Source organism: Uloborus diversus, chromosome 2 (assembly GCF_026930045.1).
Source record: "Uloborus diversus isolate 005 chromosome 2, Udiv.v.3.1, whole genome shotgun sequence".
In the NCBI taxonomy this organism is placed as follows: domain Eukaryota; kingdom Metazoa; phylum Arthropoda; class Arachnida; order Araneae; family Uloboridae; genus Uloborus; species Uloborus diversus.
The window spans coordinates 205,872,936-205,889,879 of NC_072732.1; the positions used below are offsets into that span (position 1 = coordinate 205,872,936).

The 16,944-nt window shown below is 32.3% G+C and overlaps 1 protein-coding gene across 1 annotated transcript in view; it reads right to left on the reverse strand.

The window, feature by feature from the left end:
• Positions 1-10,998, reverse strand: part of LOC129216770 (uncharacterized) — a 382,782-nt gene extending 371,784 nt beyond the window's left edge. The window contains exon 1 of the mRNA XM_054850986.1: positions 10,822-10,998. Coding sequence (XP_054706961.1) covers positions 10,822-10,998 — 177 coding nt within the window. The remainder of the gene's footprint in view (positions 1-10,821) is intronic.
• Between the last annotated feature and the right edge of the window lie 5,946 nt (positions 10,999-16,944).

A 16,944-nucleotide genomic window follows, 5' to 3' on the forward strand; every position in this document is an offset into this window, starting at 1 on the left:
TAGCATTTTTTTTGCAGCAATAGTAATTTTTAGTGCATTTAAGGAATGCATATGGTGTAATTGCATACTTTCCTCAATTAGCGGGCACCAGATTTCCATATTCTTTGAAATTAAAGTGCCTTGTGTTTCAAATCTTTAGAAGCAGTTTTGCACATACAGCTATTTCTAGCTTGTAAGAGTAATGTAGTTTAGTTAATTTTAGGCGCAAATTTTTACACGTGAATGCTCAAATTATTTTAAAGTAATGATAGCGTGGGGAGAAAAAACCTCATATGCATAATATGCTAGGTTTTTAAGGATTTTCCAATTTTAAGGCATACGGTGTAAACAGTATATCTTTAACATAAACACTTCGCAACTCGAAAAATAACAAGTAATTACTACGTGAAATACACCACCAGCTCAGTCATTTCTAGCCGAGGACTGCAGTTTCGTGCTTATTAGCACTCATCAGCCCGGCATAGGAAAGTGACTGAGCTAGAGATGGAAAACCTCTTAAGGAAGCCAAGAGTGCAAAACAAACTGGTAGCTAATATAGAATTAGCAGACCAGACGAGTGACCGAACAATGGTTCGGTTCAACTCGAAGATAATTTGCAATAAAATAAATTTCAAAAAAGGTAATATTTATTATTAATGTAATAGCGTAATATGATCAAAAAATGAAGCCGATGGTTTAAAAAAAATAACCTTAAAATACTATTAATTTTAAATGCAGATTGTTTATCTGGTTGGCAACGCTGTATTGTTTGAAATGACATGTCATTTTTATTTTACTTTCTTATGTGCATTGACGCATTCAGTAGCTTTTTGTCTGCAGCAATGTCCATAGTAACATGGCAGCAATTATGGTCCATAGTAATATGGCAGCAGCAAACCTGACATGGCAGCATTTTGAAGACCACGCAGATCCTGATCACAGCATTACGACGCTACCAGGTTAGGTTTGCCTCAACTATAGCTGGTTTTTTTGCCACTGAGAAGGGAAAAATGTCGGAGAGAGTTAAGCTTTCAATTATTAAATAAAAGGTCGCAACTCAAATGATAAATCTTAGAGTAATCTTGTTTCTTTCACTTCAGTAAAACGCGTATTCCATTAATTTTAACTGAATCTCGTGATTTAGGGGGGGGGGGGGTGATGGGGTCGTTGCCTCAGCTTTTTATAAGTAAATGGCTGGTCTTTTCTCCCTCCAGAAACAAATTACTGCTGCAAGTTTTTGCCAGGGTTAAAGAATTTTCATTATAAATCAATTTTTTAAACTTAATATTTTCAAATTATTCTTGAACAAGACAAAGCTCTTCATGTTCATTACCCCAACAAAGACAATTTTCTTTCATTTAATATCTCTTTCCAGAAGTTTTAAATGTTGAAAACCGAAGAAGACGAGGGGGCTCATTTTCACTAATACCTTAGAGATGGTATTAGTAAATGGAGGGAGCAAGTGAAATCATTGGCAAAGCAAAAGCTGAGGCAAAGACCTCAAGTAACGTGAATCACGTACGACAAATGGTTGACACGTTTCGCCTGAAGCTAGCGAAGTAAACCTGATTTCTTTCAATGCATCGCTTTAAGATCTATCACGTGACTTGTGGTCTGTACCTCACAAAATAAAGTCTTCACTCCCTCCATTTTATATCTTTTCAGTGAATAATACAATACGAACAGTGTCAAAACAAAAAATGATACGTTTATTGTCAAACAATCGGAAATCTGGCATCGCTGATGGATATAACCTGCAATTGTGTGTGAGACACGTGGTCGTGTTCTCCGGCCAATGCTGATCATCAGGAGCCTGGTCCGTGGTACATCAGTCAAACCAAATGTAAATATTGCGGGCAAGGTTTAGATGTATGACGATAAGTCTAGTAAGAAGCGAATGCAAATGGGGCAAACTATTTGTATCACATATGTTTTTACATATAGTAAGTCGTTCGTGTTTGGTGCTTTTTAGAACATATTTGCCGAACAATTTAAATAGCTCGAAATTTCGCAATGGGGTGGTTTCCTTCAGTCAAAAGTACTACAAGTACTACTTTTAGTCATTAAAATGGATAGAATGAGCAAAAAAAAAAAAAAACATGGACCCATGAAATACTTTTATTTTTCCCAACAGTTTTTTTTTTTTAATTAATTTTTTTTAATGTCCGATTTTTTAAACAAGGCGTGGTCTTGATGACGTCAAAAATGATGCACTTCGCAGCATTTTTCTACTACGTTTCCACGTTATGATAATCAAGCAGCGAATTAAAATTGCGCTCCACGCTTGCTATCAACCATATCGTTGCCAATACACGTGAGTAAAGATGCGAATTAAATATTTTGTTCTGTGGGTGGCAACACTGAATGGCATTTCATCATTTGTGATGTCATCAGCAGAAGCCGTAAACAATGAAAGCGCGTCGATTTAAGTAATTTTTTAAAAATATTAAACGTAAACAAACTTTTCAAAAAATGGTCAAATCCTATGTTTTTAAGCATGCTCTTTCAGAAAAAAATACTTTTAAAATTTTGGAAACGATCCCATTGAGGCAGTGAGAAGCAAAGTGATGTAAGTGTACATTTTTAAGTTGAGTAAAACGCGTTTAAAAATAATTTCTTAAGAAGGTTTTCATTGATTTTTTTTTCTAAATCATGCTGTATAGCAGCAATTACCAGCGCTACTAGGACCATCTCTTGCTCCCCAAGACAGAGGAGAGGTTCACCTATCATGTGTACTCGTTGTCTCCAAATTTTTAATTTTGCCACTTATATCCCTTTGCTTCTCACTGCTTCAATTGTTTTTGGCATAGGATGCTAAAACGTATGCTGTAGGTTGAGGGTTAAAGTGATTTCATTTGCTATAATAAGGGTGTGGAAAGACATTTTGTTTTGCGGAAACAAAGGTATTATGTTAATCAAGTCAGGAAACAATACAAAGGTGTTATAATGAAAAAAAAATAAATAAGTGGCAATCGAAACAGCATTGAAAACATGTTTCAGGACTCAAATTATTTACCCTCGAGTCTCCGTTATTGAAATGAGGTCTGAAATTCTGCAGAAATTTTAAGGACGTTTTGCTAAATTTATCGAGTTGTAGTAATTAAAGGAAGACATCTTTTACAGGATTTGTTGATGGAAGTGGACGCTGAAGTTGTTAAGTCTTTTTCACTAAGTCCTAACATTTGGGGCTTTTCTAAAGTTGTTGGCAAACTTTTATACACCTCATACGTCGATAACGAGAGGATGAGGGCAATTAATTTTTGTTTCAAAAACATGTCTCAAGAGGATTTTTGATTGCCACCAAGTTCGACTTTTTTCATTATCGCAATTTCATTATCACAACTGGTAAAAATAGCTCCTCTTTCAATCCAAGCAAGCATTAAGTGGCCAGAGCCAAGCGGTACTTCCATTTTAACCTTTCGTTCAAAATGGGCAATTACGGCTTTTCAAATTTTTTTCTTTCTTTTAATATTTTTAATTACGGCTTTTCAAAATTTATTTGTTGCGTCATAAGAGGAACCCAAGTTGCGTCATTGAAAAAACAGTTGCACTATGGAAAGAAATGCGCCTCCTAGCAAGGGACGAATCGCATGGAGTTGAGTTGGTTGTTAGCTGCTAGTTGTGTCTAACACATTGTATTCATGTCGCACATGTAATCGGCTTTAGCCCAATATCTATTAATTAAAGAAATGAAAAGACTTTGCATGCTTATTATTTAAGCAGCATAACTTTGAAGTCTCTTAATATTTGACACAGACAATCAAAAAATTTCGTGTGTAATACTCAATGAATACGATACTTGTTTGAAGTTTTGAATCTCTTGTTCAGATTACAAAAACAATTATAGCATCGCGTATACACTCAATTTTTTTTATTTTCCTTTACGAAGGCAACTAACTTACATGCTGAGAAAAACATTTTGCCTTCCTTTATTTTTTGCGTGTTAATGTTAATTAATATTTTTCATTAAAATGAACTGTACGCAAAGAAAAAGAGAACCACTTTTTTTTCTTTCATTAATTTCGTGACGTAAAAAAAAACTTTTGCTGAAATGAAGGCTCATAAAAATAGACATTAAAAACATCTTTTAAGCATCTTTTATTTATTTTAACTGGAAAGATAATTTATTTCCTGCTAATTTATAACCATACTGTTACTGTACGTGCAGTTTTTTCGAATATTTTTCATATAAAAAAAAAAAAAACCTGCTATACGTTATTACAGTTAATTAATAAAAACCCCTTTGCAATTAATGTGCGTAGAGTTAGATTACTAAGGTCAGTGGCATTTCTGCCCGGATGTTAATTTAAAAAATTATATCTGCTTTTGCTATAAATGTTCTAATGAAATAGTTAATCTTTTTATTTATAAAACAATGTTTTGGAAATGCAGCATTGACTGAACTACAGTTTTAATTCTAAAAATAATAAGTGTCCATTATTTGTAGTTTTAGCAAAGATGCCGCGTGCAGGTAAGCGTCATTTTTCTGCAAAATGAGATTTCGAGAAATTTGAATTGCTTTGGATTTAATATTAATATTAGGTAAACTTTGTAATCAGACTGTTTTTCTTGCCTTTTTTCAGCTGAATGCAAATAAGCAAGCTGCTACAATAAAGGTAATGCACAATAGATGAAAAAAAAATGCTCAAAAATGAAAAATAAAAAGTTTGCAGTTACTGCTTTTTACCTGCTCCCGGCAGAATAGGTGTCTCAAATAAGATTCCTGCTAGTGTAACATGCTTAGGCATTTGCGTATCACAAGTTCTACGTTTTGGTTAAGGTTTGAACTTGAATTTACGATTCAGTTTTGGCATTGGTGTTTACGAATATAAAGCTTTGCAGATAAATTCATCTCTTGAGTTTTTCATCAAACTTTGCAGCAAACAATGAGCAATATGAAGACATAAATATTTTTTTTAATTATTTTTCCTATGTTTAGGATGTCAATATACTACTTTTTTTTTTGCTATTAAAAGTTGCTTATCGAAAATTTCATTTTTCGGCTCACCCTACTGATCGTATCTTAAACTGTCTAGGACCGGTCCGAGAAGAAATTTTTACCTCCCCTCCCCTCACCTTTTAGTATCAGACTTGGTTGAGGTTCAACGGACTTATTGGTTTGGTCGGATTCCATCAGAGCGCATGGATATTAAAAACAGTATTTTCTTATCAATTAATGACTTTGATTAATTAATGATTCTTTTTTTTATGTTAAAAATCCTTTTAACAAGTTCGCAATGGAATTTTTAAATCTGAAATGAGTAAACTGATACTTTTATGCCTAATGAATTCCCCGAGTACGCTGACTTTATCAACATGGAAACGACGTTCTTTTTACGGAAGATACAAAAAAGTTTCAAATTCAAGTTTTTTTCGAGTGAAATTACTTATCTTTATTTTAAAATAAACCTGCGCGATGTGTGTTGCACCAGTACTTTAAATTAAAATGAATAATATACCAATAAAAGAATGTGTTCTCGCCTCCCCCCCTAAGTGTTTGATAATACGAACTAGTTCAGCTGAAGAATGGAAAGGGATTTCCATGAGATTTAAAAATTTTGTTTTTAGGCGTTATTAACCAGTGAAATTGGAGAAAAAAAAACAGCTGACGATATCTTTTTATGATGTGAACTTTTCAAAAGGAAAGAGATTTTTTGTTTCAATAGAATGATTATCTTTCGGTGGAATTGAGTTTTTAACCGACTTCAAAAAGGAGGCGGTTATCAGTTCATACCGTACGTATGTTTTTTTTTTTTTTTTTTTGTTTGTCCACTCACAGCGTCTCACCTAGTGAACCGATTTTGATGATTCTTTTTTTAATTGATAGGGGATGGCTCAACTTAGGGCCCATTACTTTTTCTGACCATATTTGTTCCTAAGACAAAGAGATATGGGCAAAAAACAGTAAATTTCATGTAATTTCCCTATTAAATGATTAAATATAAAACCCATCGTTATAAAAGTTTGGTGCCATATAACAGTAACATTAATAGTAATTGTAATGATAATTTTGAATGAAGGCTTCTCTGAAGCAAAACAGTGATATAGAGCCGAACTTCTTACTAGGTGACTTCTTACTTTTACTGAAATATTTACATTTACACTAAAAAGAATGAAATAAAAAAATTTTGAAAAAAAGAAAAAAAATAGAACCAACTTCAAAATTGCTCTAAAAAGCGAAAAATAATTTTAAACACCATCGATAATACTTTTAAACAAAATTTTTGAAGTTGGCTCAAAAACGATAGATAAGATCATTCACAGCCATAACTCAACTACAACTATAAATTTAACCAGGCCTAGTTTCTTCATTACCACATACATCATGCATTGATGACAGCATATTTGAGTAACGATATAAATGTTTCGTTCCTAACTTTGGATGATTTTCTGAAAAAAGTATGAACGAAGCATCGTTGCATTGGATTTCACTTTTTGTTTTTGCGCCAACTTCAAAAAATTTGTTTAAAAGTATTATCGATGGTGTTTAAATAATAAAATTATTTTTCACTTTTTAGAGCAATTTTGAAGTTGGTTCTATTTTTTTTTTTTTTTTTTCAAAATTTTTTTATATATAAGTCCAAATGAGGAAGTGAAAAGCAAAGGCATGCAAGTGGACTATTTTAAGTTTCGAGTAAAACACGTTTAAAGATCAGATCCTAGGTAGGATTTCATTGAAATTGTTTTCTAAATCATGATGTACAGCAGCACCTACCAGGGCTACTAGTGCAATCTCTTACCCCAAGACAGGGGAGAGATTCACCTACTATTTGTACTGGTTATCTCCATTTTTTTTTTCAAAATTTTTTGGTATTTAATTGAACATTTTACTTTTAGGGACAGATTTCCTATCCCATATGACATAATATATCTAAATTATTTAGTAAGATACTTTGTTTACGAACGTTTTATTTTGTAACGTGAATTACTTTTTATTTTTTAACAGAACGCAATATTATTACCCACACACAATAATGTGTGTATAAAAGATTTCAATTAAAATTTTAAAAATGTATCTATTTTCAAATACGTTCCCAAGAAAATTAACAGTAATCGGTACTTTTTGACCGAAATAAAATTAGTTTAAAGATAAAAATTTGTAAACTGCTAGACATTTTTAAAGTTGAATAAATTGCCATAAAAGATGTTTCGCCAGAAGGAAATCAATATGGAATTGACTGTTTTTCGTACGAATAACTGGATGTTATCTGCTGTAGAAAGGTAAAGGGCAATATCTGCAGAAATGAGTTTTTGAAATAATTGAAGAAACACATTTAGAATTTCATATTAACACTAGAGAAATATTTGAATTTCACGTGTTTTTCCTTCTTAATTTTCAGCGGAAACCAAATAAGCAATATTGTTCACCAATTTTTGCTGCAAATGACAGAAGTGAGGGGGGGGATATTAAAAATTTGCAGATATAGCCCTTGAACTTCCCATGACAGTTCAATTTTGTGACTTACTTTGGTTAATTTCAATAATTAAATGACATTCATAACAGGGCAAGCTCCATTAAAAAAGGGTCACGCGTATTACGTTATAACGTTGCAAAACGTTTGCTTAACAGAAGATACCCTAAAAGTAAAGAATCCAATACATGACTCAAATGAATAAAGTTAAAGAGGTGACAACTTAAATGCAAATAACACGCGCATTTTTCTCAGTAAAACAAGAAGAAAGTGTAACTGAATAACAAATATAATTGTATGAAGTAAAAAAACTTGCATCTGTTATTATAATAGATTATGGATACCCTATGCCGGTTTACAATATGGTCATCCATAATAATTTAATATTCTGTAGAAATAATATGTGTCTAGCTCAAATTTAAACTTGACGTATTCTGACATTCACTTACCAATCAAAAGTTAAGCGTCAATTCAAACTAGATACATATTATTTCTGTAAGAAATTCGTGTCACTATGGCTGTCTTCAGAATACTAGCTGAACACATCACACATATCAAATGCTATTTCATTTTGCAACGAGGAAAAATAATAACAATGTTTGTTTCAATGGTATAAACTTCGGTAAAAATAGAATTTTATTTTGAAAATAAAAAAATAAAATAACATTTAACAAATAAATACCTTTGTACTTGAAACTTAAATGAATGAATGACCAACGTTTTAATGTACAAAAATTGTAGTTACTGCAGACCTGTGTTCCAGGGTTATAAGGAACCCCCTTTTCAATGCAAAGTGTGAGCTTTTGGATAAAAGTCGTCCAAGGACTGATGATTTCCTTTGGGAAGAGTTTCTTTCCCGAAACATGTGTATGCACTGATTTGCAATTTTTGTGCATTAAAATGCTTGTAATTCATTTATTTAAAACTACCGGTACCCGCACGGCTTTGCCCGTAGTAGAACATGAAAAAGGTTTTTTGGTTCGCCTGTACATTTACAAATAATATATGGTGAATTTCTCGCCAATTGGTTTGCCCATGATACGGTTCCACGTTATGATAACTTGGTAATTTACTCGTCCATTTTATGATAATTTTGCTCGGAAAAATGTTCTTAAAATTCGAATAGAAAAAGAAAAAAAATCGAATTTTCCAAAAATCACTTCTAGATGCACACCCCCATGCTACAAAATAAATTCGTGTCAAATTTCAAGAAAATGGGTCGAACGGTCTAGGCGCTATGCGCATCACAGAGATCCAGCAGACAGAGATCCAGACTTTTAGCTTTATTATCAGTAAAGATAACATGTAATTCCTTACGTGTTTTTTCAATTTATATCACCGTGGATAAACGGCAAAATTTTTCAATTATCAACAATTCATACCAAGCATCCGTCTGTCAGGAGTTTATATTTTAAGTTTACTACGAATAAATCGCATTGTGTGAGAAAGTTTAACATTTTTGAACGTTTCAAACATAATGTCAAAATTTTTAAAAATGTTCTATCTACTTACGTTTTTTTTTTTTTTTTTTGAAATAATCTTAGCAAAACTGTCGTAGAATTAGCACAAATTTGCTACAATTGATAATGTTTCCCGTGTCAAAGTCGGATACTTCTCAAAACGGAGAGAAAAAAATGTTTCTCCTTTTCGCGTAGTTAAAAAATTCTTATTTTCTGAGTAAATATTAAAAATTTTATATCTAGCTTAACACACATAAGCTTAACACAACCTACTCTTTTGCAAAGTAATTTCGGTTTAGTCTCTGTGTATTGATGGGACACTAGCTAATCCCATTGAAAATAATGTTCAAAGTAACGTAATTGAGAAATCTAGCTTTAGTGCTTTGAAATAATTCTTAAAACAATAAAATGAGTTGAAATAGACAATCATTGCAATGTTTTTAAAAACAGTCATTTGTTCACTACTCTATTCAAATTATCAAAATTATAATCTCAGCAACGTAAATACAAACCTGTGTTCAACGAATAAATTAAATGCGTTTTTCTAAGAAAATAAAACAACGTTGTTAACAAACAAAAGCTCATTGTTTCATAAATTTAAACTAAGAGCAGTATTTGAAATCTTTTTTAGAAATATAGAAATAACATGCATGAGTTATGGTGAAACGCATCGAAGAATACATTTAAAAAGGGAAACTAACCCCCCCCCCCCCGCCCCCCCCCTCAAACAACTTTAATGAACTCGTTTAACATATTTTTAGACACAAGTCCGAAGAGTCTGCCACAAATTATAATTAAACCCACAGCTAACGGGGTGACGTTTTTTACACTTAAGAATTCGACTTCGGCATTAAAACGTGTTACGTTGTGTACATATATTGCTTTATTTGTGTGTGTGTACATCACTTACGGTTCGGTATCAGTAGTTTAAAAAAAGAAGAAACAGTGAAAAATTTCCTACTTTAGTTCGCCAAATTTTATGTAGGCATACACAATATAATGTTGGGGCTACCTGACATTATATTTCTATCCCATCTTAACACTCGTAATAAAAAGAAAAAAAATCTTACCTACTAAGGATTAACCGAACTAAAAAAATTATCTTGACAAAGTCGGTACTTCGTTTGGTGCCTAACAAGAAGTGGATATTTTAAGTATTTTTAAAACTTAAAACAACCAAACTACAAAGTTTTAGACTAGATTACGAAGTCGGAATTTATCAACGTTATTATTGCAGGGACCATCCACGGTTGACAATGATTGGTTTTTAGCTCTAACAATACAATGTTTCCGAAAACAATCTTATTTAGCAATTTTTGAGCATCGACGCAAAACAATAAAAACTAAATACGGAACGGTAAGTAAACACCTTTGCATGTTTTAAAACGTGTCATAAGACTGAGGGGTTGGGGGAGGTTGTCAAGAAAAGAGCAATCGAAATCTAGGAAATCGGGAAATGTAGTTTTTAAGAGTAATTATGCACTCCAGTCATTTATTTCGCAATTTCGAACAGTATAATAACGTTCAATTGCTTTAAAGACTTTGTTTGACCGTAAAATACGCATAGTTTTGTGCTATTCTGCCACCACTCAAAAACATTTTGTTCACATAAGTTTTGTGTAAGGTCCTTATCCTAATTTACGCTTGGTGACAAAAACTTGCAACGAAGATTCGAAACAAAATACTTAATGTGAAAAACAACAAAACCACGTATCGAAAAAGAAAATTCCATTAATTTCAAAAATAAGAAAAGAAAATGTTAAATTCTATTCAAGTATAAAAGGACGATATTGAAGTCATATTAGTCAAATATTAATGTACCCTTATCAACCAAGTATTAATTCCCGACGAATATAGAGCGCACAACATAGTGGCAATTCCAATGACATCAATCAATATCAAAGAAAACTAACATTTTCAACTAACAAAAACACTCCATTTCAGATTTCAAACCAAAAATCACATCATACCTGTCTTGTATCCCAGTCTCCGGAATTCAGTTTATACCAATCACTACTGTTCACGTATTTGCTATTTTTATCACCTTTAGTTATTTTCCCAAACTCCACATACACCGGCAAAGAAGTAAACACAACACCTTTTTTAGTCTTGAAGCGAACTTGATCGCACACAGACAACGAAAACATGATATTCACTGCCAACAAAATCTAACTGTGTTCCACTATGACCGTCTCAGGTGGTGTCAGGCAAATCTGTGAGAGCACGAGTAATTCGCGAAAGCTACGGATTCGCAGTTTGTGGATCAGTGATGCAATAGAGTTGCGCGGGAGAACTTGGTAAAGGGAAGAAGGTGGGTGGTGTGTGGCAGGAATGCCGCCATCTGGCGGAGACGACTGGATTTCTCTGGAAGTGGAAGAATGCTGGAAGAAATTTTCCTGTTTATCCAAGCTTGCAGGGGAAGATCTAGCTTGAAATAAAAGGGACAGATCGTTTGATAGATTCACGGGGAGATTTCTTTCAAAGTAATTTTGAAACTAGGTTTTTTTTTTTTTTTTTTTTTTTTTTTTTTTTTTTTTTGAGGAGAAACGGTGTATGTTAAATATTTTATATTTAAATAATAAATGCATATAGATTTTTCCTTAACATCGTATGAATCGTATGAAAGAAATAAAAATGTGATCAGATTTTTTTTTATTTAGTAGTTTAAAAAAAAAAATATTATGATTGTTATTATGTTTTAAAAATAAAAATGCTGTGATGTATTGGTTTAGATTCTTTTGGTAATTGAATTTCAAACTAGCTTTTACAGGGTAACCGCGTGTGTAGAAATCTTTATCTTAAAAAGAAATAAGTGTACAAGTTATAAATATATTTCTTCAACATCATATGAAAGAGGTAAAAATGTTTTCAAAAGTGTTTTTTGTTTGCTTGTGCAAAAAAAAAAAAAAAAATATATATATATATATATATAAGCATAAATAAAAATTTCACTCTGTCAGAAAAATCTCAATGGTACGAAATGCAAGTATATTGGTTAGGATTCTTTTGATTATTGATTTTGATAGTTTGACTTGTTTAGTAGTTTAAAGCAAACATCATATATTATTCATGTTTGAGATCCACTCAGTGATAAAGTTGGAGATTATTCAAAGCCCATGAATCTTGGTTTTAAGCCGCGTTTCCTATTTGTGTTTAGCTTAGCTACTGCAGATTCTTCTAAAGGCTGCCATGCCCCTCCCTCATACGAAAAAAAAGTAATAGTTACAGTAATTCATAGATGCAAAAAAAAAAAAAAAACTCAAAATACAGGATGCTTCAGCGGAAAAAAAATCACGGATAAAATTATTGCGTCACAGAAATTATAAATAATGAAATTTCTTTTTAACTTGGATTATTATTCCTCTTTGTCAATCACTTTCCCAACTGCTGCAGAAAAATAATTAAGGAAATATTCAGGCGGGAACTCTTAACTAAATCTCCAGCTGTTTCATGACTTGCTTGTTTTGTTTAAAATGCAAAATATCTTGAAACGCTTATAGTATAAAAAAAGAAATTTGTCTCTTAAAGTAGATATTAATAAAATGCAATTGATAAAGTACTTTCTGGTACATGATTATCATTGTCTAAGAAATTTAGTGTTATTGTCTACCAAAATACTTTGCTGACTAAACAAAAATGATTTCGAGCCGCTGTTAAGCAACGTTATCAAAGTGAATGATATTGGATGGCTGTGGTAAGTAGACTTACAGTTTGCGGAGACTGTATTTCATTTGTTAAGAGAGATCGATTTCATTTGTAATGTAAGTTAGTTCAAAAAGAAGAAAACTAGTTACAGATAAAAAAATTAAATGCTAGACATTAATTCGAAACAACATATAAACTTTGAGGTGTATTTTTTTGCCTGCATTGCTATAAGATTATTTGACTTTTTCCAATATCATAATTTCTCCTGGCACAACCCAAAAATGACAGAGCTTATTCGAGGTCAAGATTGAAGTAACCAGAGTTGTACTATATTTCACCTTGTTGTTTATGAAATGCTTGTATTGAAATGGCTTCTTGGCCTTCGATGGCAAAGTTATTTCTTCGTTGCCTTATGGATTGTCTCTTCAGATTAATTTTACAGAATTTAAAACATATTTTCTCAAATTATCTTTACTAATAATAAAGCTGAAAGTCTTTCAGGATGTCTGGATCTCTGTGTCGCGCATAGCGCCTAGACCGTTCGGTCGATTTTCATGAAGTTTGACACAGAAGTAGTTTGTAGCATTGGGAGGTAGCGACCAATACCACAAAGCGATTTTTTAAAAATTCGATTTCATTCTTTTTGTATTCTTATTTTAAGAACATTTTATCGAGAAAATTATCATAACATTTAGGAGTAAATTACCATAACATAGGCGAGCAAATTACTATAACATTGGCGAGCAAACTAACATAGTAAATTGGCAATAAATTCATTATCCATTGTTTGTAAATATAAATACGAACCACATAACCTCTTATTTTTCTACTACGGGCAAAGCCGTGTGAGTACCACTAGTAGATGTAATAAAGGTGGTACACATTTTATCGTTCACAAGCATTATTAATAACTATCATTGGAAGCCCAGTATGGTCTATATTTTGTAAAAATGGTAAAGTTAATGCATTTTTCACCTGGAGCTTAACATTGACTTTTAGTTATTTGAATTTTCAATTGCTATATATATATATATATATATATATATATATATATATATATATATATATATATATATATATATATATATATATATATATATATATATATATTTGAAAACTAATTCATTCCATTATTTCAATCACATTTTAACGCTACATATCCTAACTATGCTGTCTTAGAAACTGCTCACAAGAAATAAATCACAATATGAAACGTTCCTAAAACTGATTGCTAAATCTTCTGTGTAACTAGAAGAGAAAAGAAAGTAACGAGGATTTTGTTTAGTTCTGCCAATTTCAGAGCAACGTGATATCAAATCGCTTTTGTTCCTCTGGTAGGCTATTTGTTAGCAAATTTGGGATGGACTGCATTATTGAAGAAACATGCTGCTCCAATTTCCATAGAAAGAAAATCATTTTTTGCTTATTACTTGTACAAAATTTCGCTTTTGCACAGAAGCTGTTTGAAATAAGAAACCTTAGATGTGTGTATGAACTAAACTAATGGTATTTCATGCTTATACATTGCAGGCATTTTTTAGTTCCTCTGTGAATCTGAGGTAGAAGTTTCGCTTCATGTGTTGGGTTTGATTCCCATTGGCATCCTGAGTATTATTTTCACTCGATGTTCTGTAAATGTTTCTCGGATTGCTTTATCTGTAAATAAATAACGAATTCCAACCAATCAGGGCAGTGGTACTAATCTTCCTGTAGTATTTTTTAAATATTAGACACTATAACAACAATAAACGGATTTTTTTAATGATGAGAGTCGGGAGAAATCAAACGATGCACATAGTAGTATTTGTATCAAAAAAAACGGACAAAATTACTTGATGCGATTTTTTGTCATATAACGCTTTAAAACTTGCTACTCGATCAAAATAAGGTGTTTATTTAAAGGAAAAAAGATATTTCTTAGAAAATTATTATCTTTCTTTCTCTTCTATACACTTATAGCAATTAAATGGTTGCTCATCTATATTTATTACTGTTTTCTTGCGTCTTACGATCATTATATTTCCTGCTTTTAGGGAAAACGACTTTATTATTTAGAGCTGCCTGGGTCTACTACCACTTCTTTATTAGGTGTTAGAATTTCGTAGGTGTCTGTTTAGTCTGCATCTGTTACAATTCACTCGTAAAAATTACCGTGACAAATGTACTCGGTGAGGCTGCTTATTGCGGGTTACAGCTGCCGTTTCTGAAAACTGAGCAATTAGTTTGATAGCTTGAGAGATAAACTTCAGCACCTGACATGAAAATTTTGTATATACATACTTTTATAGGCATAGGATGATAACCTAACTCCTATAGGTCGACAAAATTTAACAGAGGAAGGAATAATATTTTGTAATTTTGTTTCCTTTGCCATCAATAATTACTACAAGTAGTGTAATCTACGTTTAATGTTTGCATCGTTTTCGGTAATGTTTTAAAATTTTTGTTGGTACTGTATCTGCTGGTACCCATCATAGCTCTATTTTAAAATCAGTACCACAGTTTGCTTTTTTCCCTTTGAAGACGTTTCTCCATCCTGTACTATTATATTTATACAGTAGTAACCCATCGTGGTCAAGCAGTACGTGAAGTTGAATTTTAGAGACAGTATCTGTTACTCGTACTGGGTCCTCATCCGGATAACATTCCTTCAAAACACTTTCTGCAATTGAACATCTAGCTGTAACTCCTTTTGTTATCATTTTAATTTCTTCCCACTGCCTTCTAGGGAAGTCTCTGTCTGCAAAGATTGCGACACCCTCTTGAGGTGTCCTGATTCATAACAATAGTTAGATTATTATAGAGAAAATAATAGTTTTTCCGAAGTTTAGTTGTTCCGGTTGGTAAAAAATTGTTATTCTATGATTTTGGAGTTATCTCTGTTTTCAAAGTGCACTGGCTTATACCAACTATACTTGTCATCTCTTCACTAGGTACCTGATTTTGTAATTCTTTAGTTTTACAATTTAATTCTTAAAAGGACTTTGAGAGTTTCTGCTAATTACGCAGATTTTGCCTACCAATAATGAAATATCTCAGCCATTGTTCTCTATTTTTCAAGAAACGATCATCAATATAGCATTCAGATGCCTCTACACTTGAGCACGGTTTAAAACTACTTCAAAACACGACTCAATATAATCTGCCTATTTCCCTAATTCCTCAAGTTTTCCTTCCGACAATGTAAAATTTTTATCCAGTATCATGCCTTTGAATTCTTTCATGATATCATATAATCCTATTCTGGTAAAAGGCTTGACAGTTTCAGAAGAATTTATAAAGAAATAAAAAAAATCTCCGAACGTGAAATAGTTAAACCTTCTTTACTCACCAACTCCTAAAAAACAAAATGGTGGAAACGGGCGGAAGATGTTTTTACAGAATATCATAGCAGACAGTTTTGTTATAGGCATTTTATGCCTATAACAAAAGTACAACTCGACTCAGTCCGAAAAGTAAACAGAAACTTTAATTTCTAAAAATTGTAGTAAAAAGTAAACACTCAATTTTGACTCAATTTCACAGAGTAAGAAAACGACAATTGTTAAAATAATTCAACGAAGCAGGATTTTAGATGAAGCTACATACCACCCTTTTCCATATTCAAAAGTTTGTTTTACTGAATTAAATCACATTCAAATACAGTAACAATTAAACGGAGTTTTAGCATGACAAGTGTCGAAAGCAAAAGCGAGAGGTTCCAACAATGTCTAAGTTCCGAACTAGTGTACACCAACGGAAATGCAACAGGTGAGATTTTTACTGCTGTCCTTTGATAAAACAATTATCTGAATTGAAGTAAACTAGGTTTGAAACAATTTCCGTCAAACTTTTGGATTTTGGTTTTTGTCCGGGTTTACTGGCTAAATACTCCTATGTACGATGGGAGGAATACTACAGCTACACTTATATATAAAAAAATATTAGAATTTATTTCTAGTTGTTTCCGTTGATGGATCAGCATTAAACTCTTGCCAGATTCTAACTGGTAACGCCAACTACAGCAGAGATTGCAGTCTACAGTTACTAATTATGCAGAGTTAGAGTTAAAAGTTTAAAAAAAAAATCCCTCAGACGTAACATAAATATACATGTTTTCAATGTTTTTTTTTTCAGTTATATTATTTTCAAAATAAAAATGTCACAGACTGTAGCATTCGTGCAAAAATAGCCAATACAAGCCTTACAATAGCATGATTTGCGTAATAATGATTTGAAAAACACATTAAGCAGCGAGATGAAAGGAAGAGAATGAAAAAAAAAAAAAAAGATGAATCTGACACAGCAACTTCTCTTTTTGGAATCGCTCCCCCCCCCCCTTATTTTTGAGTTTTAATTTAGAGAAATAAAAAATAAGAGATATAATTAGTTTGAGTGATTAAAAACTGCCCCGTGTCATTCCCATTGAGAATGTTCCGGTGTTGCTTTCACAGCAGCAATTAGCATAA